At 41.6% G+C, this 22,652-nt stretch overlaps 1 protein-coding gene across 1 annotated transcript in view; it reads right to left on the bottom strand.

The window, feature by feature from the left end:
- Positions 1-584: 584 nt before the first annotated feature.
- SNX27 (sorting nexin 27) overlaps positions 585-22,652 on the bottom strand; it is a 70,822-nt gene continuing 48,754 nt past the window's right edge. The window contains exons 3-12 of the mRNA XM_074265411.1: positions 21,175-21,367; positions 19,410-19,474; positions 14,166-14,270; positions 13,071-13,149; positions 10,122-10,285; positions 5,015-5,104; positions 2,025-2,174; positions 1,598-1,726; positions 1,425-1,484; positions 585-786 (exon numbers count right to left, since the gene is read on the bottom strand). Of these exons, the coding sequence (XP_074121512.1) occupies positions 739-786; positions 1,425-1,484; positions 1,598-1,726; positions 2,025-2,174; positions 5,015-5,104; positions 10,122-10,285; positions 13,071-13,149; positions 14,166-14,270; positions 19,410-19,474; positions 21,175-21,367 (1,083 nt within the window). The 3' untranslated portion in view covers positions 585-738. The remainder of the gene's footprint in view (positions 787-1,424; positions 1,485-1,597; positions 1,727-2,024; positions 2,175-5,014; positions 5,105-10,121; positions 10,286-13,070; positions 13,150-14,165; positions 14,271-19,409; positions 19,475-21,174; positions 21,368-22,652) is intronic.

Here is a 22,652-nt window from a genome sequence, read left to right as displayed (position 1 = left end):
CTCCAGCATCCTCCTTGCCTTTGAGGCTCCAGGTCAAACCTCTAGCCAGACTCCGCACCCAACACAAATAAAGGAAGAGAAAAAATCCAAGCAGGTTGTAAACTTTTCAAGTCCTTCATGAGGAGAGGTATTTTCCCTGTAATTTTTTTTCTTTTTTCTTTTTTTTTTAAGTTTGTTTCAAAGGAAAAAAGAACAAGAGAGAGAGACAAGAGTAATGAAACCCGGTGAAAGGTGTGTAAAAATGCAAGCTAAAAAAGGTACTGCCGTCAATATGAAATTTAAAAAGAAATATATATGTATATACGTGCAGCTAATTTGTGTATATATATATATATAATTTTTTTACATACATACATATATACGTTTGAACAGTGCAAATGGATGGAGTTCGTAGTTCCAGTTTTAAAAATATAGTCCAAGGAGAGTCTGTTGGTGTGAGGCCTGGGCGAAAGACAAAAATACCTTTGGCGGCGCGGGTGGGCGTATTTGCTTTCCATATGACCACATGGTTGGCTTCTGGTGCTGACCATCCTATGTTTTCTACCAGCTCAATTCCATAGACATGAAATTCACAAAGGGGATTATTAATATTCAGTTTAGGGCTTTTTAATACAATGACTTTTCTTTTTTTTTCCTTTTTCTCCTCTTTTGTAAGTGTTAATGGTTACTCTGACATAGGGAGTAGGGCGGGGGAGAACGTATCAAGGGAAAGGGGAGGGAAAGGTGAAGGAGGGGGTGCTAGGTGGCCATATCCCTCTGCTGTGACCTGGCCATCTGGAAAATGTTCTGAAAGGGAAAAAAAAGAGAAAAAAAAAACAAAGGTCTGATTACAAGGGAGCCTTGGGAGCCCCACACATTTCCGGAAGGGAGCATTCAGAGCTTGTCTCCTCCCCATGTCACCCACATAAATGTCCGGACCCAGGGCAGGCCTGACATCACCAGATAACTTCTGGTGTTACATCACAATGCCTCCTTTCATTCCATAAGTTAAGTTATCTTTCCTAAATCCTTTAAGTTCTTTCTGGAGAGTAAATGGTCAGGAAACCAGAGTGCTATAAAAGCAGCTTCCCAGGAGACCACCCCCAGCCTGCCCAGCCAAACTCCCATGCAGTCATCTGCTCCTGATCAGTCCCCTGACCAGCGCAATCTCCCTGTAGGGCAGTCCTTCCGGCCCCGGGGTCCTCACTCAAGTCTGCCATACTGGGAGGGGACAGATCAGAAATACTGGGAGGGGACAGATCAGAAAAAGACAAGACAGTGCACTCTCTTAGCCTGACTGCTGCCCAGCACATACCAACGTCTCTCCAGGATGCTGCCCTGGGCCGTGCGTTGTCTGCAATGTGAACTCATAGGGGGCAGCGGGAAGGAAAGGAGGGAGCAAGAGCAGGGAGCCAGGCCCCGGCCTCAAAGATTCTCTCAGTTACCTCTTTCCTCCACTTGAGTTCGCAGAACACCCTTTCGAAGCACTCGTGCATATAATTGAACTGAAAGAGAAGCAGCAGTGTTCACTCTCTGCCGGGAGCCCTGATGCTCTGGCCACCCCCCGGCCACCCCTTGGCCAGCTTGTCCAAAGCAGGCAGCCCATCCAAGCACTCACATAGGGGGTGAAGATTTTCACCCATCGAGGCTTCTTCTCTCCTCGTGCGTATTCAAAGCAGAAAGCCATTCCCTCTTCGTCTGTGTCCCACCGTTGCATCTCGTCCCACTCAAATGCAATCACCTGGTTCTGAATGTCAGAAAGCAAAACAATCACAGGATGGCTGGCTATTGCCACCAAGCTGAACATAGTCCAACAAAGAAGTCAGGGCCAGAGCCGGCCAGGCCAGGAGGGCAGAGCAGAGAGGTGGCTGGACAAAGGCGCCAACAGACACTGGGTCCATTGGCAGCTCTGCGGCCCGGCCAGCCTCCTGCTGCGACTCCCTTCTCTCCCAAGGAGCAGCCCTGACAGCATGGCCGGCAATCCTGGCCCTCGCCATTGAGGTGACCCCGGGCCTGCATCCCCCAGCCTTCTGCATGGCTCTCACCTCAAGCTGCCCCTCCTCTGTGCAGGCATGAAGTTTAAAGTGCGTAATGCTGATGGCCGTGATGACGTGCCCCTTCCGCCTAGAGTCACAGGAACAGTGGGGGAAGATAATCTCATTGTAGCCCTCACAGGTCCTAAGCATGTTGAGGTACTGGGGAGAGGAAGGGGTAAAGCTGTATCATTAGCAAGTCCACTTCCTATGGAGAAGCCAGGAGGAAAGAAATCCCAAGAAACAGAGAGGGCTCTAGGGGGACAGGATGCCGCCACAGCCCAGCACCCGGAATGCCCATCTCCTAAGGGAGGAGAGAGATGATCCCTCTTGCCAGACTGCCAGGGAGGACAGCAGATGCACCGCTGGCAACAAATCTGGGACTCAAAGAGTACACGTCAGTCACTGATTTTTTTGTTCCTTCCTTTCACAATGCCCAGACCAATAATGTCCCATCATTAAGGACATCCAGGAGAGAAGGTTTCACCTCTTCCCCTTTCTATCTCAGCAATCTCAATTGTGTTAATGATTGCATCCTAAGGATGCTGGTGATTAAAATCTTCCCAACAAGAATTCCTTAAAAATACTCGGATTAGAGTTTAATGGACGTCTACAGACAGCCATGATCACTGGCATGTAGATGTCACATAGGACAAAGTCTTCTCATTTAAGCCTTACTGAGGTAAAAAGACCTGACTTTGGTCACACAGCTCTCTGCCTACCACTGACTAGGTCTGGAGAGGGCTCCTCAAAGCCCATGGCCCAGGACCCTGAGCATAGGTGTTTTTCCAACCCAAGACCTCCTCCGTTTGCAGAGCAAATTAAGAAGCACTGTGTGAAAGCCCTGAAGAGAGGCCTCCAATAAACAATTCAACAACACCTTAATCGTGTCATAAAAGTGACAGAGAAAACTGACAATGTTAACAGAGCACCAGAGAGAAGCCCCCAAACACACACATCACCCTTAGAAAAGATCCTGTATTTTTGTGTGTTGTTTGGAAAGATCTTTCACCAGGCCAGCACCAAGGCTGGGATGCTGTGGGCAGTTGGTGGTTTTAGGGAAAGGGGCGAACAGCAACAAAAGATCACAACTCTTTGGAAGGGGAGAAGGAAACATAGATGCCACCAGGAAGCAGAGCCCCAAGGCAAATCTCCCAATGTGTTCCCTTCCTCACTTATCATTTCCGTACAGATTAAAAAAAAAAAAATACAATCAAGAAGGAATCCTAAAGGCAGCCTTTGAGGGCAAAAGGCTCTGGGAGGATCCCTCCGCAGGGGCTCCAGCTGTCACTGCCTTCCCTGCCTCCCTCTCCCCTCTGTCTGGAATCTAGGGAGAAAGATCCAGTCTCTCAAGCATGTTCATCCAAAGTTCTCCAAGGGCTGAATAAAAAGCAGATTCAGCTAGAAAAATGTTTTGGTACGACTCCTACACTTCTCAGACCATTTCTGGAACCCTAATGCTGGTCCCTCAGAAAAAAACACCATACAATAGAAATAGGGATGGCCTGAGAGGCAGGAAAGACCTGAGGCCCAAGTCCCTTCTGTCCTGGCCTAGTTGTGTGGCCACAGGAGGGCCCATAACCTCTCTCAACTTCTATTTCCTCATCTGCAAAAGGGACAAGTTCAGAGATCCTTGTATGCCCTTCCACCAGGGCTGTGAGTTATAACCAGCAACATTGCTCTGGGAAGTGACAGGGGTTGGGAGGACATCGAGCTTTGGGGAGGAGGAAGGGCAAGTCCCGGAGGCTCAGCTCAAAGCCAGTGAGCCCACCCCACCATATGGGGGAGGCTCTATTTTAGGGGAGGAGAGGAAATGATCTGAAATGGTGGCATGTTGTTGTTCATAGAAGTTAGAGGGAAGGGAGGTGGGTTTGGTCAAAGGGTAAAAGGCCATAGTTTCCTTAGGACAAAAGTGGGACTTTGTTTACAGCCATATGTAGGAGAAGGGCTTCGATGTACATTTATAATACAGGATTTTCCTCTTAGCTTTGGCCTAAGGCACTAAGCCTAATATTCTTTGCCTTAAGTATTATTTAACTAACTGCCCACATCAAACCAAACAATAACAGCAACTCATAAAAGATATGTCACTTTTACAGCTTACAAAGCACTTTCCTCAAGGTGAAAAGTATCCTAAGGTCCTTTTGACAAGTGTTCAATATTCATCAAGGTAGACAAATACAGAATTAGAGGAATTATTAAAGCAGGGACTCTGGGCTTAACAGAGCAGAACGCTCCTGGTGAGCAGGTCAAGGTCCACTTGGGAGGAATTTAGATTCTCAAAACAACTTGCCTAGGGTCAAACCAGGTATTAAAAGTGTCCACTAAGCATATTCCCCCCATCTAACTCCCAGACTTACATGGAAATCCCTTGTCTGTCAACTCAGCAAAAGAACATTGTGCTGTGGAGGACCCCAGCATGCGAAGACATTCATTTAGACCTAATTTCAAACTCTGAATGCAAGTCAGGAATGAAAGCACTAGCCTTCATTCTACCTTCAACAGAAACTGAACTTCAGTTCAACTCGGTTTGACAACTGAAAGGTTACAGGATTTAATGAATAATATGGAATGAATAAACATAGATTTAATGAAAAGGGGGTGTAAAACTTGGCAAGGATGTGAGCAGTCCTCTATGTTTTTGGCTATTCCTTTAATGCATTAAGTTTTAGGAAAATATCATAGAACTACATCCATGACTGGAAGGCCCCTATTATATGCCTAAGAAGAGATTTTTGGAACATGAAGAATTACTTACACAAAACTGATTTTTTCTGGCAGTCTTAATATCTTCACTGGTGCAAAAGGATAATAAATCAAGTACACCTAGCAACTCTTCCCAAATCTTATAATGAATCAGCAGTAGGGCCAAGGCAAAAACCCAGCTCCCAACTTCCTTGTCTGAGCTGTCTCACCAGGACTTCACTGCTTGCCTACAAGCACACTGGTGAGGAAGGTTTTGCCATTAGAGAGGTTCAATCCCAGAATTAATATAAACCTACCATAACCATCTTCCTCTGTTCACATAGCTTCTGTAACTGGTATGATTTTTCCTCTGCTTTGATGTAACCTTTTTTCACATCATCAACAGCCTAATATCCAAACATAAAACAGGAAGAAAGAAAAAAAAATGATTATATTAAGTCTTTAGAAAAATGGAGAAACAGGTTAATTTCTAGAGTTATTTTCTATTCATTCTGACCAATGACTGTTAGGTATACTGATTCAACAATCATCAACTTTTAGATAAAAAAGTCAACTTCTTAGACTCATATTCAAGACCATTCCTAACCTGGCCTCAGTTCACTCCTCTAGCTTCATCTCCTGTGAGCCTCCATCACGTGGTTTAAGCTTCACATGCCCTCTTTCCCTCCAGGCCTCCTCTCCGTCATCTGCATCATAACCATTCTCCAAGGCCCACTCAGATGTCTGACTTTCCCTGATCTCCTCACCTGGTACTGATCTCTTCATTATATGATGATCTAGAACTCTATACTACTGATATATTTATCATGTGCTAAGTTGCATCTTATTTATCTGTGTGTATGAAATAACTAAATTCAGCAAACATATGTTATTAAGCACCTATTAAAATACAAGTTACTATATTTAGTTGGTGGGAATGCCAAGAGAAGAATGAAATACTTCCTACTTTTCAAGGAATTTGTAATCCACTGGAAGGAAACATGCCTTCAGATAACCACATATAAAATATACACAATTCTACTGCACTTTTACAACTTTACCAAATTCCTTTTCCCAAAACAGAAAAGTAGGTAATATGAATTTTATCACCTTTACTTTACAGATAGAAGAAACTGCAGCTCACAGATAGTACAACTTTCTTTGGTTTTACTATTACTAATTATTCAAGCCAGGATGCAAAGTCAGATCCTATGATTAAGTCTAGTGCTTTGTCCGTGACACCACAGCTGCCTTGTAATATATAAAGTCATTTCTATGACCATTAAAAAAAAAAGTTTTGCCCGTTCTCTGAAATATTAATGTACACACTTCTTCTACCAGACAGATCAGCATCTTCTAGGTACCCTCCAGTCATAGAAAGCTGCTTGGGCACTGAGAAGTAAAGGGACTTGCCCAACTTCACAGAGCCAGGATGACACAAAGGCCAAACCCAAACCCAGATCTCCTAAGAATCTTGTTCTCTGTCAACCCTGTCATGTTGCCTTTTGAGACTGCAAACTTGTTAAGGGCAGGAACTGGGGTTTGCATCTATCTCCTCACCAGTTCCCAGCTGCAAAAGACTTTGTTCTACTTCAAGAGATGGATGAGCCAGGCCTATGGTCCTGATACAAATAGAAGCTCATCAAAACCGGTCTTCTCCACTTTGAGGATTTGTGACCATCATGTTTATAGCTAGAAATCCTCCACAGAGGACCAAACCTCTAAGTCTTTAATATTCTGTGTTTACAAATGGATGAGGATGCAACATTCAGGATTAACAACAATGTTCTCTCTTACTGGCTTTTTTCCAGTTATATTCTGGCACACAACCATTGGTGGTGGAGTGCTACAACCTGCTTACAATTATGACATCTTTTTCTCATACCTCTTAGTTCCTTTAGATTCTTTTAGAATTATGCACGGTGTTACATGATTCACAACCATGCAGTATCACTGAGCAAATACTGATGCTGATATGGGCTTCTACACCAGAGAAGAGCCAGGGAGTGCTGAAATGGCAGGGTTGTAGATTTCATTAAAAAGACCTGTAGTACTCCAGTACCCTGTCATTCATAAACAGGAGCATCTGCAATATCTCATTGTTGAGAAGGAATTCCTCTTCCTTTTAAACACTGTGCAAGATAGCCCCAATAAGAGTGAAAAACACTGTGTCTCCCTGATTTAATATTGATAATTAAATGACCTTTAAAATTGCATCTTATATTGTCTTTATATATATATATATATGGCATCTTGTTGGAGAACAGCCTTTAATGCTGTGTTTTAGATTTAGTGAATCAAATACTTTTCTGAAACAAAGCAATAAGTTACAGTGGTATTTTATATCCCCTATACTGTTAAGTCAATTGTGAAACTGAAAACTGATCGACTAGAAAATTTGCTATGAAATCCTGCTTATTCTCTCTCATATTTTCATCAAGGATATGCTCAAAATGTGGAGAGACCATACTCACAAAGTTTATATGGATAAGAAAGTAGTCATATAGGTCAAGAGCTGCAAATGTCTTCTCATTTAACTTTATTTTGCTATTAATATCATCTTTTCTACTCTTTTCACAGGTATCTTGGAAGTTGATCCCCAAGTGTCTTTAGTTCATTGACCTATTTATTATTTATCTAATCCACCTTCCCTATTCTCATTTTACTCACCAATACCTTGAGTCTTCACCCCATGCTTTTATTTTCCTAGCTAATTACCTTATCCTCACTGACCTTCCATGAATCCATATACCTCTAGGTAACCCCAACCTTATGATTTTTCTGCTAAGTTTCCAGAACTTAGCAGGAGAAAGTTACAAAATTAAACTGATTTCACACACTGAAAGCAGTGGTGTGTAAGATAGGTATTTGCTGATGCACAATATTTTTATTCTTTCCTATCAACTCATCTCGTTCCCCAGAGTGTATGTCTTAGATCTTTTTTCTCTCGTTGCAAGTAATTGCATTCCTATTTCATTGAAAAGACCCAGACAAAAATTCTCTTAGCTCTCTTCTCTCATTTCTTAAATGTTCTTAGTATCAAAACTCATTTTCTTCTTTTCCTTTCAGTCAAAAATGAAAAGGTATTCTATTGCTAGACCTGCATATGTAAACCTGTTATCTTCATCCTTCTTCAAGATTATCAGTCACCTTTCTCTCACATACAGGTTCAGAATGTCTTTCCTCTGACTCTTTTTTTCCAATTGTCTTCACACATACTCAGGTCTCCCAAATATTTTTAAAGCCTTCTTGTGACAACCCATATAGTCTATTCCACTGTCATCGCATTTCTCCTCCCTTTTATTGCTAAACTTCTTGGAAAAGTTTCCTTTACTTTTTCTTTATCCACTTTCTCAACTCCAAGAAATCTGGTCTCACCTCTACTACTATTCCAAAACTGCTCTAAAATTAACGCTAGCCTCACAGTCAACCAGATCAAAAACCCTTCATCAGCTCTCATTCTCCTATACCTCTCTATGGCTTTCAACACTGCTGAGACTACACCACCCTCCCTCTACTGGTTAATCTATACTTTTTGAGAACCAGTCATAAGATCACAGATTTACAGATGGAGTTATAATAGACCATAGGTACCGTTTTAACTTATCTCCCTCATCTTACATTTGAGATAACTGAGTCACCTAACTTTTACCTTTCCCTCTGAACTATTCCTTTTTCATCTCCTCCACCGAGTCTTCATTTCTTTTTCCCAAATCTTTAACTCAGGGGCTCTCCAAGAATCTGTCTTTGCCTGCCTTCTCTTTTCAACAATAATCTTGTTTATATACATATATATGTATATATAATCACAATCTCTTTGCAGATAACTCAACCTATGTATTTACCTCTAATCTCTCTTTAGTATTCCAGATCAATTTCAGAAGGCATCTAAATGCTGACCTGCCCACTGGCATCTTGAGTAAAATTCAACATGTCCAAATAGGAGTTTTATTAACCTCCCATCACAAATCTACTCTTCAACATAACTTCATTCCATATGTCAATGTCAATAGCACTACATCTCATTTAGTCCCCACATTTGAAAGCTCTTTCCTCTACCTCATTTATGATAAACTATCATTTCACTACATCACTAGCTTCCATCATGCTACCTACTCTCTGCTTCCATTGGGACCACCTTAGTACAGGCTTTCACTGTCACTTATCTGCACTACTAGAATAGCCTTGGGACGTCTTTGAGCAGAAGACTTGTTTCCCACCCAAACCTACCTTCTTATTGATGCCCAAATAATCTTCCTTGAGAACAAATTTAGTGAAAGCCCTCCAACTCCAAGTAGTCCTCAAACATTTCTGCCTGGCATTCAGGTTTAGCTCTGAACTTCTTAACACTTTTATCAAAGATTTTAATAAAGGCAAGTTTCAGTTCTTTATTATTACTAATTGATTATTGGATACAGCAGGCCAGACTTTCTGGACACACCTTAAATGAGGCTTCCAAAATAAAGGCGATTGGTGGAATCTCTGCATTTGCTGCCCTGCCTGATGGAATTGGTCTCTCAACTCCACAAACAAGACCGTGCCACAATAAGCTCATCATTTCTAATCTCATCATTGTACTGCTAACTCAAGCCTGATTGACTGACCCTCCCTCAGCTTCTTCTCTAGTTAAAGGGCTCAGAAGGCAGAATACCAAACTCTTCCCAATGCCTTCTTTTAGAGAACAGAAAATTCTCACTCTGCCCATGTTGGGCCTGATCTCAACTCCGCAGAACAAGATGTCCTGGTCCCTCCAGTACATGCCCTTTCCTGCCTTTTGTGTACTGTTTCTCCCCATTAGATTTTAAGCTCTGTAATGGCAAAGACTACCTTACAATTGACTAAATTGTATTCCAGTGCTTAGCACAGTCCTTGGCACATAATGGTTACTTAATGTTTATTGGACTGGATTCTAGACACTAAATATCTATCAATAGTCAAAAATCAGGTGGGTTTTGGAGGGTTGTCTTTTGGGTTTTTTTTGCAACATCACACTGCTGACTCAATAAACTTGTATAGTCAACTAAGCCTAAAGGTCTTTTTCCACATGAACTGCCATCTAGTGATGCTCCCATCCATTCTTTTCCCATACACTTGATGCTAATTATTCTAACCTGCTAAGACTGACCTGAAATCTATTCTGACATGCAAAGTGTTACTCAATTAATTCACTCATCCCACGACATTTAGTAAAAACCTAAGGTGTACAAATATGTAAAGCACTGTTAGTTGATGGAGAAGACATGAAATTTAAGAAGGACTTGGCTCTGGCCCTCTAAGTTTAGAGTCTAGTATTAGCTATGCTCTTCAGCTTTATCATTTGCAATTGTGATAAACAAGCTGTCACCCATATCAAAAGACTGGGATTATTATCTATCACCTGTAAATGAACAAGTCAGAGCCAGGCAAGAAGACCATGGTACCCACCTGATGGAAGAAGTAGGTAACTGCAAGGTCGTTGTCATTCAGAAGGACTTCCTCTTCTGTAGTAAAGAGCCATTTGCGGATAGTCAGACAGGTGCCTGGCACGGCCGATGTGTAGTTCTGGACATAGAGCTTGTGGGGGAATTCATTGGGAGCCAGCTTCCGTACTACAAGTTAGAGAAAAGACACAAAGCTCGCAGATCCCTGATTCAGACTGAACAGGCCAAACCAGGAGTGGCAAGCTATTACCCGGATGAGATTAGGATGCCAGCTCAGATCCATCAAGAAGCACTTCGGAAGCACAAAGAAGCATTTGCCTCAACAAATCTGCTTCTTCCACCCTTTCAACTCCTCACAAACTGACTGGCATTCCTTTATCACCTGAGCAATAGGACTTAAAAGCTAACATGCCAATGAAGCTCTCTCCAGTTAAAATGTCTGACCGACTCTGTAAATTACATCCAGCTGCTGTCCCCAGAACATATTTAAAGCAAATCTCCCTCTTACAGCTAAGGCATTTTCAGAGTCTCAGGTTTCAGTTCTCAAGTTATTTTCACTATGAGAGGTTCTTTCATCAAAGTGGATCCCAAAAGGCACTTTTTAAAATTATGTTCTGAGGAACTCTACTTCCCATGTCTACTAGCATATAAACAGGAACTACAAAAACTATTTTTAATTTCTACAGTTTCTAAACAAAAACAAACAAACAAACAAAAACATAAAAACCCCTTCTCTTGATTTGCCTCAATCAAAAGATGAAGAATGAAATTAACCCATTTCATCTGACAAAATAAAAAAATGAAATCTGGAATAGAGTAATATGCCTATGCAACAGAGGCAAGATTGGGATTAGAATCCAAGTATCCTGTGCCCCCTTTGGGAGTCTTTCCCCCCCCACACCCTTTCAATTCAATTTATTTTATAAATTCTCTCCTTCCTTCTCCTTTTCTGATTCACATTGAGAACATAACAAAAAAACAAAACCTGTTACAAATATGCATTGACATGCACAACAAATTCCCACATTAACCACGTCCCAAAAAACCCCAACAAAACAAAACAAAACAAAAACAAACAAATAAAAAAAAAAACGGGGAAAAAAAAGATCCTTTAATCTGTACTTGGAGTCCATTAATTATCTAGAGAAGAGCAGAACATTTCGAGTCTTCTGACATTGTGGTGATCAGTTACTAAGTTTTTAAAAGCTGATTATCTTTATGGCATTGTTATTGTTCTTCTGGTTCAGCTCACTGAACTTTGCATCAATTCATACAAATCTTTGCAGGTTTCTTTGAGCCCATCCCTTTCATTATCTCTTATAGCATGGTAGTATTCCATCACATTCATTTATTATATCTTGTTCAGTCATTCCCTAATTGATAGGCATCCCTTCAATTTTCAAATCTTTGCCAACACAAAGTTTCTTGTATATATGGGTGCTCTTCCTCTGATCTTTTTGGGGTCCCTCTCAGGACCTCTTCTTGCCCTGGTTCCCTGCCGTGGTCCTCTTTCAAGCCTGGGGTGCTGGAATGCTCCCCACTGCTGATAATGCCATCAAAGCCACTGTGCCTTCCTGGCCAGACCCTTCCCCAGTGGTCGGGAACCCTTTTGTCCACCCCCAAAGTTACACAGGTTAGAATAATGACTCTTCCAATCCAAATGCGATCTAACACATTTTCTAGATCTTTGTCAAAGAGGTGTTACTCAGAGAGCTAAGCAGAAATGCTTCATCCTTGCCACTCTCCTGATGCCACCCCTTGTGAGTCTTCCCCAAATTTCTGCCTTCCTTCCTTCCTAACAGTCAAATTACTAATCCAAGAACTATTAGATTCACTGTAATCATGGTTACATGTGTCTCCATAAAAAGTTCCACAAGTCAAACTGACCTTGGCAGAAAATAAGCTTGTTCCCTCAAGCTGAGACCAGACTGTGGGCCTACGAATGACCTGATGAACCAACACCATCCCTCTTCTTCCTAGCTTTATTCCTGCAACTTCAGTACTGACACAGAGCAAGACCACACTGAGTAAGAGATTAGTGCCCCTGACTTCCTGCCCACTGAGTTACTGATGACCCCCACTCCCATCCCATCATGCCTCATTACCCATGGAAAGAATGTTTTTGAAAACTTGAACTTCTTGTGCCCCCGTGCAGAGTTCCTTAGCAGGGAGCTTAGAAATATGGACACATGCAATAAATCAAGAGTGTTTTAAGTCAACTTTCCTCTCCACTGCTGAAAACAAAAAGTTTCCTTCCTCCCAATTAAATTTTGTGGGAAACACTTTTTCCTAAAAAGCCTACTACTTCTTCTTAGGACTATTCCCCTAGGGCAGAGCTTCTTACACTGAAGTTGGTGACACTATATGGGATTATGTAATAATGTGAGGATCATGAAATTATGATTTATAATCATTAAATGTTTGATTTGTGTACTTATTTTATATACTTATATATCCAGAGGTTCCTAAAATTTTCACTAGTGATCACTAGTGGAAAAAAATTTAAGACACCCTGTTTATCACACTGAATGTAGATCAAAGCACACTGTTTTCACCTTTTGTTGCTTTGTTGTTGTTTTCTAGTGGTTTTCCCTACTGCTCTATTTTTTTTCCCCAACATGACTCATGGAAATATGTTCAAAATTGATTGTATATGTATAACCTATATCAGTTTGTTTAACTGTCTTAGGGAGGGGAGAGGGAAGGAAAAAAAATTGGAACTCAACATCTTACAAGAATGAATGTTGAAACCCATCTTTACTTGTAATTGGAAAAATAATATACCATTAAAATTTTTTTTAATTTAAAAAAGAAAAAATAAAGCATCTGCCCTGAGATGTTGTAGAATAATCTATATTTTGAAAGAGAAAGAAAGATTGTACCCCTTAGGTGGTTTATTTAAACCTGATATTCACTAAAAGTAAAATCCTTCAGACCAGTTGCTGGTACTTACCAAAGGAGTGATTAATCACCTCAAACAAGGCAAAGTAATTCACGGTAGTGCTGTCCATGCCAACCTTTGCTGCAATAGCCTAAAGCACAAGTGGAAGGACGGATCAATACAAGGGAAACAACTTGACAATGCTTAGTGTGGGGGTGGAGATGGGGAAAGGGGAAAGCTCCCCAGCCTGAGTACAAAAATTCCCAGCTGGAAAAAATTAATTCCTAAACACTGAGGTCACACAGTTCAGCTCTGTGTGAACACAAGCACAAACTTTTAGCCATTCAACACAAAGTGCCTTTTGGCAACTGTAACTGTGCTACTTAAGCTGCTTTTCCAGTTTTCCAGATGTCACGGAGTCCCCCGGCTCCCTCACCCCACCTGGTTTGGACAAAGTCACTGGACAGTAAGTATCCTAAGTAATCATTCTTATCATCCTCCCCTTGTAGAAACAGTGACATGCTACTTCTCAGCCAAAGGGGAGGCCCGTCACTGAAGGCCACACACCCTGCCTCCTTCCCCACCCACTCCAACCTTCGTCCACACTCTTGGGGGGAGGCGGGGGGAAGAGTTTGTAACAACACTGAGCTGACACACCAGACACGTCCAGGACGCAAGTACAAATGGCAGAAACACTGCAATGCCCGAGTTTAAATCTGGCTCCAGACTCTTCCCAACTGTGTGGCCTGGAACAAGCATGTCCCTTCCCCTCTGTTTAACTCTGCTTTCTCAACGGTAAAAGAGGGATAAAAACAGCCCCTCCCTCCCAGAGTTGTTGTGAAGATCAAATCAGGTAAAATTTGTACAGTGTTCAGCACTAGGACTGGAACAAACTAGATGCCTGATAAATGCGTATTTCTTCCCCCAAATCTCCAAGGCTGGTTCTGAGTGGGGGACTCCTTGCTTGAGAAACAGTGGCAGAAAGCCAAAGACAATTTGTAAAATTGCATGTCTGTAGCCACTTCCCGTCCAGTGTGGGCCAGAACCAACGCGGTGCCCCAGACAAATCCAAGGAGCTAAGACCCTGGCCATTACAGAACAGCTCCATCCTGGTTCAGAGGCTGGTGCCTGGGCACTGAACATGGCAGCAGCACCAGCTGCACTTACTTGGTACACCTGGTCCGTGGTGCTGTTCTTTTTCACTCGGACCGTGACTGTGGTGGCGTCCGGCAAAGCCACTCTCAGCTCAACATCGGACACGCCGTTGTAGTTCTGGAGGAAAACAGACAGAGAATGTGGGGCAGCACACCCAGGAACTCCCTCCCAGCCTGGAGCACATCAGCTTTATAACTGCCTGAACACGAGAGAGACAGTAAATCATTGATGTCTAACCAGAAATAAGGGAAGTTGTAAAGAGAGGAAACAAAGCCCTGCTCCACATCAGGGAATGAGGAGGAGAAGGCTCCTCCCAGGCAGAATGGCCACGTGCTAGGACATCACAACCATCCTGCCCCGAGCTTGTGTTTCCTTTTTTCAATCAGTTCAGAGCCCAATCCTAAAGCAAGAAAGCCTCCAGAGAGTTGCTTCCATCAATACTGTGAAAATGCCTAGGGAAGCTAGACTAGATGAGAACCTATTCATGTGACCCTGCCTGAGCACTGAAAGTAAGTGGCAGTCCTTCTGAGGGGCCAAGAACTGTTATTTATACATGGCAAAAAGAACGGCCACCTGGATCTCACAAACATTGTCAAAATGCTTTTGCACACCTTATCCCATTTCATGCCTCCCAACAAGCCTGAAGTGGACAGGCACAACAAATATTTTTATCTCACTTTGAAGAAACTAAAGAGATTAAGTGCCTAGCCATAGATATATGCAGGTCATCCCAAGTCCAAGCTCAACATTCTATCTCCTCTTTTACATTGCCTCAAAAAAGGGAATGAACACTCAGAAACCTGAGCCCTTTTCCATTTGTTCTGACCAAGTGTGCTATCTTACTCTCTAAATTAAAAATTGCTCTCTGATAGCTTTTAATGATCATCCACAAATTATTCTACAACTCTCCTTTAGTTTTTTGTTTTTTTGAAAAAAGAAGGTATGAGTTCCTCAGTGCTTTCTGTAGCACAAATTAATGTCCCTAGGCTTGGCTATTAAGACTCACTAACCACTAACTCCTATTTGTCTTCTACCATAATACCAAGGCAGATCAGAGAGAATCCCTACTGTCTCACTCTTCCCCTAAAGAAGTAATATGGGAAGATGATACATAGTTAATGGGAGGGTAGGAGGGTAGGAGGGAGAAGGAAGTAGTAAGATCCCTGAAAGCTGGGAGGAGGCAGGAGAGAGTGGGCAGGAAATCCAAGTCTCTTCTCAAAGTATCAATAGATAACTCCTGCTCTGGGCCCTTCCTCTAACAAAAGTAATGAGATTGTCAGTAGATCCAGTTCTTTGAGTAGGCTAGCCCTTCCTATTAAATGCTTGGAGAAGTAAAAGTAGAATATGCTAAGGCCCTCCTTTGGAGGAAAAAGAGAAGCCCATCTTTGACCAGCCAACAATATGTCCCAGTACAAAGACACCAGTCATCCCAGTAAAGTGATCTGTCAATCCTTGTAAGTTGAAGGTTCATAGGATGCAAGTAAATTTGGTACATGAGGATGTCACAGTTGCCACAGTGGACAGCTGGATTTGAGCAGAGGGAACAACCTGATTTATCTGCACTGTGTTACCTTTTGCTGGATCCATCCATTGGGACTTTGAACCCCATACACCAATGCTCCTTACCCTTTCCTCCCCATGTGAATAGTATATCAACAAGGGTTGTCCCAAGTCACTATAAAAGGAAAAGGAGGTGGGGCAGAAGTGGGTTAAGGAATCCACAGAGTACTGTGGATTTTTATTACTCTATAGAATAATAAAAAGCAAGATGGTGTCACCTGGGGTGAAGCTAGTGACACATCAATAACAACTCACTATGTTCATTCATTTCGAATTTCAAAATACTAATGGCAAAGACCTTCTAAACCTGCATATTTACATCACTGAAATAGCAAATCATATTTGAAAAATAACATTGATATAGAAATTAAAAAGAAGAAACATTAGAATTTTCAGATAAGGGAAGGAAAATATTAAGAAAAAGGCCAGGAAGCTCTTAAAGCTATTCCAACAAAACTAACCTATGGATAAGATTAAACTAAAACCTTTAAATTCAAAAGTTTTTGTATTATTTCTGCATTCAGTTTATCTTTTTCCTTCCTTCCTTCCTTCCTTTTTTTTTTTTTTTTTTTTTTTTAAATCTCAGTCTTGTATCAGCTGAACCAAGGAAAGGACTCCTGCAAGAATGAAGAGGGTCCAGTCTTCCTAAAGTTAATACATGGAAGGGAGGAGCTAAGGAGGAGGGGAAGATGTGTGGCCCCCACACCCACTTCAGGCCACACTGCAACACAGGACCCAAAAAAGGGAAAGCTATGGAATGGCTGGCCAAGCTTTCTTCTTCTTCCCTTTAGGGCTCACTCACTGTTAGGGTGAACCTACCTTGGTGTTCTACAACAGAGACCCGAGTTCACACTGGTTAAGCAAACCAGATCACTTACTAAGGATGTGGCCCTTCAGCATGCTGGGCCTCAGTTTGGAATAAAACGATGGAAGAAAGAACCTAATTTCTCTAACACACTACTGTGAGAATCAAATGGCACGGAGCACTTTGCAACCTTAGAACTGTGACACTGCTACATGAAAGCTATCATAACCATGGGCTGCTAGCAGAAAGCGCCCTGCTCTTGGAAGTGACAAAGGTCTGGATTACAGCCCAACCACTGGGGCATTGGACAAGCCTCTCACGCTTCAGGGTCTCTCTGCCCTCCACAGATGCCTGCTTCCCATGGGAGTGGAGAGAAGAATGCTTCAGCACCTTGAAGCACTGTATCAAATACAGTCATCAAAAAGTACAACATGACCAGAACTGGAGGTCACCCTGCCCTCATCAACAAGAGCTAAGAAACTGTTGTAGAAATAAGACCCACCTGGACTTTTGGGGGGCTGAGGGAGAGAGCAGCACTGGATGTGTGACTGTGAGGAGCTCCCTCCACCCATGCAGATCTGCAGAGATGTGCCTGTGGACACTGAGAGGTGACTTTGCAGGGCCTCACAGACAGAGTCAAGAGACTGGACTTGAAGCCCAGATGCTCCAAGACCAGCCAGAGCTGCCTCAATAAAGTAATCAGCCAATAAAAATGGAGCATATATTCTCCACTAAAATCCTACTCGGAGGCTTCATTAGGACAAAGGGATGCTACTGGTTTCAGTGTCTTGGGGTAATGCCAGCAGAGCACAAGCTTCGGCAGCTTTTTCCCAGGTGCAGCCCAGGTAAGGGGCTGTGCTTTTGTCATTCAAGACCAGCCCAGCTGGTAGAGGAGCAGGTCACCAGAAGACAGACCATCTGACAACTGATTTCGGGGATGGAAGGGGGAGACCACAAAAAGTCATGAAGACTGTTTATTAAGAGTTCCACAGGTAATTAGTATGGCAGAAATTAGATATGGATCCACACTTAACACCATATACCAAGATAAGATCAAAATGGGTCCATGATTTAGACATAAAGAATGAAATCATAAACAGATTAGAGGAACAGAGGATAGTCTACCTCTCAGACCTGTGGAGGAGGAAGGAATTTATGACCAGAGGAGAACTAGAGATCATTATTGATCACAAAATAGAAGATTTTGATTACATCAAACTAAAAAGTTTCTGTACAAACAATACTAATGCAAACAAGATTAAAAGGGAAGTAACAAATTGGGAAAATACTTTTAAAAGTAAAGGTTCTGACAAAGGTCTCATTTCCAAAATATATAGAGAACTGACCCTAATTTATGAGAAATCAAACCATTCTCCAATTGATAAATGGTCAAAGGATATGAACAGATAATTCTCAGATGATGAAATTGAAACTATATCCACTCATATAAAAGAGTGTTCCAAATCACTACTGATCAGAGAAATGCAAATTAAGGCAACTCTGAGATACCACTACACACCTGTCAGATTAGCTAAGATGACAGGAACAAATAATGATGAATGTTGGAGGGGCTGTGGGAAAACTGGGACACTGATACATTGTTGGTGGAGTTGTGAAAGAATCTGGCCATTCTGGAGAGCAATTTGGAACTATGCCCCAAAAGTTATCAAACTGTGCATACCCTTTGATCCAGCAGTGCTACTATTGGGCTTATGTCCCAAAGAAATACTAAAGAGCGGAAAGAGACATATATGTGCCAAAATGTTTGTGGCAGCTCTTTTTGTTGTAGCTAGAAACTGGAAGTTGAATGGATGTCCATCAGTTGGAGAATGGTTGGATAAATTATGGTATATGAAGGTTATGGAATATTATTGCTCTGTAAGAAATGACCAGCAGGAGAAATACAGAGAGGCTTGGAGAGACTTACATCAACTGATGCTGAGTGAAATGAACAGAACCAGAAGAGCACTATACACTTCAACAAAAATACTGTATGAGGATGTATTCTGATGGAAGTGGATATCTTCAACATAAAGAAGATCCAACTCACTTCCAGTTGATCAATGATGGACAGAAATAACTACACCCAGAGAAGGAACACTGGGAAGTGAATGTAAATTGTTAGCACTACTGTCTTTCTACCCAGGTTACTTATACCTTTGGAAGCTAATACTTAATGTGCAACAAGAAAATGGTATTTACACACATATATTGTATCTAGGTTATATTGTAACACATGTAAAATGTATGGGATTACCTGTCATCTAGGGGAGGGAGTGGAGGGAGGGGATAATTTGGAAAAATTAATACAAGGGATAATATTATAAAAAAAAAAAAAAAAGAGTTCTACAGGTGAACACCCATACCAATAACATGTCTGTTGAAGTACCAAGACACATGCAAGCATGGTTGATGCTAATATATAAAAGTCCTAAGCATATGGTGAAGAGCAGCTCAATATAAATGAGCTGTCTGTCCTTGGGTCTGTATTCTCCTCAAGTCTCCTAATCCCCTTCACTTCCATAGCTTCAATTATGACCTCCGTGCACATGACCTTTGAAATCTCTATCTCCAAGTTTTCATCTGCCATGGAGATCTACTCCCACATTTCCAGCTCTGATTGTTCCATTTCAATCATTTCCTTCTCCTCCTATTCCCCTAATAATATAAATGAGTTCCTAAACATGTGATACCAACACAGAGAGTCATCAAGGAGATCTTCATGGGTACAAGGCTTGAGGGAGCTTGAAGAACAAGCAGGAGATTGATGGAAAAGAGGGAGGAGGCTGGACTAGTTTAGGATATTTTTATAGCAATTATTATAATTCAAAACTGTTACGAATATTTTTTTTAACAAGAACAGAGAGTCACTATAGAGGTTGTCAACCTACCTCATCTGACTCCGAGAGGAACTCTTGCATGATGTCACTCTCACCAATGACTCGTATCGAACACACTATAGAACACAAAGACAGACCTTGGCATGAGACCCTAAATTCAAAGGGTAAAGAAACTAAGCAGGAGCTTCAGTTTGTTTAAGAGGCAGCTCTAGTGGGGGAAGCTAAGGGAGGGGGGAGCCCCAACCCTGGGCTGGAATGGAGCTCCCACAGGGCAGAATGTGGCCTATCCATATGACTCAGGATAATTCTGAATACAGAGGAATCAAAACATAGCTAATTCTAACTTTTCTATCCTTTGCCATCAATTAGCGAGCTAAAAGAAGAGGGCTCAGAGAATGGGAAAAACTAATCCAAGACAAAATAGAAAAAAGAAGAATGAAATTCAATTTCAGCCCTGAACAGGCTGCAGCCAGAGAACCACAGGCATTTAAAACTGCTTTACACAAGCTCGTTGACCAATTAAGTGTGTTGTTGAGCATATCCTTTCACCTGACTTTCTCTTCAAAGAGGAAGGAAAATCACTTCTTGATCTAAGGAAGGTAATTTCCTGACTCATTCTCATGTGGCTGGTAAATTACCCTGATGATTTTACTCCGATTCTATTAGGAAACTGAATTTGTGAGGCTTTTCTATCTATTATAAGGCAGCTCTATGCCTCATTTTAACCCTTCCATATTTCCCTTGAGCCCAGTTTAGAAGCTTTTCCATTTCAGAAAAAATGATAACGGTGATAGAAGAAATTCACCACCTTTTCCACAGACATTTTTTTTCTTCCAGGATAACAATTCAGTGTATATGTACAAAAAGAAAAAATCCAACCAGGTCAGTTAGTTCTACAAGAATAAAAAACCCAACATTTACTAAATAAGACTATCACTCTAACAACCCTTTAACTAAAGCTTCAAAAAAAAATCCAATACATAGATTGCCTGTCATCGGGGGAGGGAATAGAGGGAGGGGGGCTAATTTGGAAAAATGAATACAAGGGATAATATTATAAAAAATATATATATATAATAAAAAATTTTTAAAAAAATCCAATACATAGCCCAAAACTCTGCAATTCTATCTATCACAGTAGGGAGGATGGGGGACACACATCGAGGAACAGAAGCAGACTAGGACACAGGGTGCAGGTGGGGAATAAAGGGAGAGATGTTTAAAAAAACAAACTGCTTCATAAAGAATGTTGACTGAGGGCTACTCTAACAGAAACCAACAGTGTCTCAAAGATAACCACTTTTCCCTTGTAGAATCAAACTGCGAATCTGATTGCGTGCATATGTGTGTGTTTGTTGGCAAATGATATAACAAAGGCCCTTCATGCATTAAAAACAAATTATGCATTTGTGTGTTGATGTTAAGTATTTGGCAAGCTAATAAAAGCACACCATTAATCACAACACTGAGCAGACATGTCAGTCATACTTCAAAGCTCCCATCATTAAATCCAGTTGTGCTACAGCATATATAAACATTATCAAATTTCTTACCTTAGAAGGAAAAAAGAGGGAGGGAGGAAGAGAAATTTGGAGCTCAAAATTTTATAAAAACGAATGCTAACAATTGTCTTTACAAATTAATTGGGGGGAAAAATACTATTTTAGAAAATGTGCTAAAGGTTCACTTTTACTGGAGGCCACTGACAACGGACTAGGGAGCCAGTTCTAGGAAGCTCAGCTGGGGTGTGTGAGGGCACCAAGATGACCTCAAACTATGTGGAAGTTCTGGATATTTGTCTTGAGAACCAGCTTACCTTTCTCCAGATACTCTTCCAACCCACGACGTCGAGCATCCAACTGTTGTTCTGATAATGAGAATGGCCACTTCCCTGGCAGGCGAGGAAAAGTAAAGTTGGCAAACTCTCGTTTAAGGTTCTGGTGAAGGATTGCAAATTCTCGGTACCGCTTAGAGCACAGCTGCCTTCCCGCCATGTAAACATTGTACACCTGATAAGACATAAAAACAAAGGAAAGTGCATTTATTATAAAAACAAAACTAACCACGTCAGGCTTGGATTGTTTTTGGCTACATCCAGCCTACCTACTGCTAGGATGCTAATAGTCCTTATCCTTTACATGTGGGATCAGTCCCAATCATCAGAGTAAAACCTACATCAGTGGTCTTTTCTCAATCCCCACTTTCCAACATTTGACTACCTCTTGCGGTTTTATTCTTTTTCATCTCTTGGTGACACAGAATCTTAGGGGGTTGAGCCAGAATCTTCCTCAAAGATCATCTATTCCAACCTTACTTGTACTTTCTCATGGTTTTTTTTTCCCCATCTCTGATTGTTCCATTTCAATCACTTCCTTCTCCTCCTATTCCCTTAATAAATATGGGCAACCCACAAAGGTCTGTGATTTCATCAAGTCTCCTAATCCCCTTCACTCCTATAGCTTTACTTATCACCTCTGTGCATATGACCTTCTAAATCTGTCTCCAATTTTTCATCTGACATGGAGATCTACTCCCACATTTCCAACTTTATGCTGGACATCTCCCCAAAAATGTGTGTCACATCAGCAGGTCAAACCTAACACATAAAAAAAGTGAATCTATCACATCCCCACTTACATTGGCTCCTTTTAGTTTCTTTGTAGATTCTGTGAATTAAACCACTACTCTCCAGGTTACCCTTTGCCTCGTTCCGCAGGACCAGTAAATTGCCAAGTTCAGTTAATTCTAATCCTAAAATTGATCTGACCCCTTCTTTCCAGAGGCCACCCTCCTTAATCCAAACCTTCATCCTCTCTTGTCTAAGGCATCCTACCTGGCTTTCTCTGCCTTCAGGCTTCTCCCCTTCCCACTTCATTCTATCAGCAGTGGAATCTCCCTAAAATCCAGGTCCCATCCAGTTCTGTCCCTTCAGTGGCTGCCCAAGAAAACATGCAAAAGCTTTGAGGCACTTAAGCCTCCCCACAATCCCACTCTGCTCTGTCCTCCAGACACCTTTCACACCATGCCCTGCAGAGACTCTATATGACTACTAACCATTTTCTAATCTAATCCTGTCCTCTCCAAGTGCTCTGCATTTGTGAACGCCAATCATTCCTTGTGCATGGAATGGACTTCTTCCCCTGGTGGAATCCTTTTTTCCCTTAAGTTTAAGTGCCAAGTCTGAAAATTCACTGATGTCTGCAAAGAAGTAGTGACCATTTCTTCTAATTTTTCATCCCTCTTGAACTCTCTTACATCATAATAGATAGTAGTATGGAACTTTAAAGTTTAACA

This window comes from Sminthopsis crassicaudata, chromosome 4 (genome assembly GCF_048593235.1).
Source record: "Sminthopsis crassicaudata isolate SCR6 chromosome 4, ASM4859323v1, whole genome shotgun sequence".
In the NCBI taxonomy this organism is placed as follows: Eukaryota; Metazoa; Chordata; class Mammalia; order Dasyuromorphia; family Dasyuridae; genus Sminthopsis; species Sminthopsis crassicaudata.
Note: the sequence above shows the minus strand (reverse complement) of the source record. Positions and strands in the feature narration are given on the sequence as shown.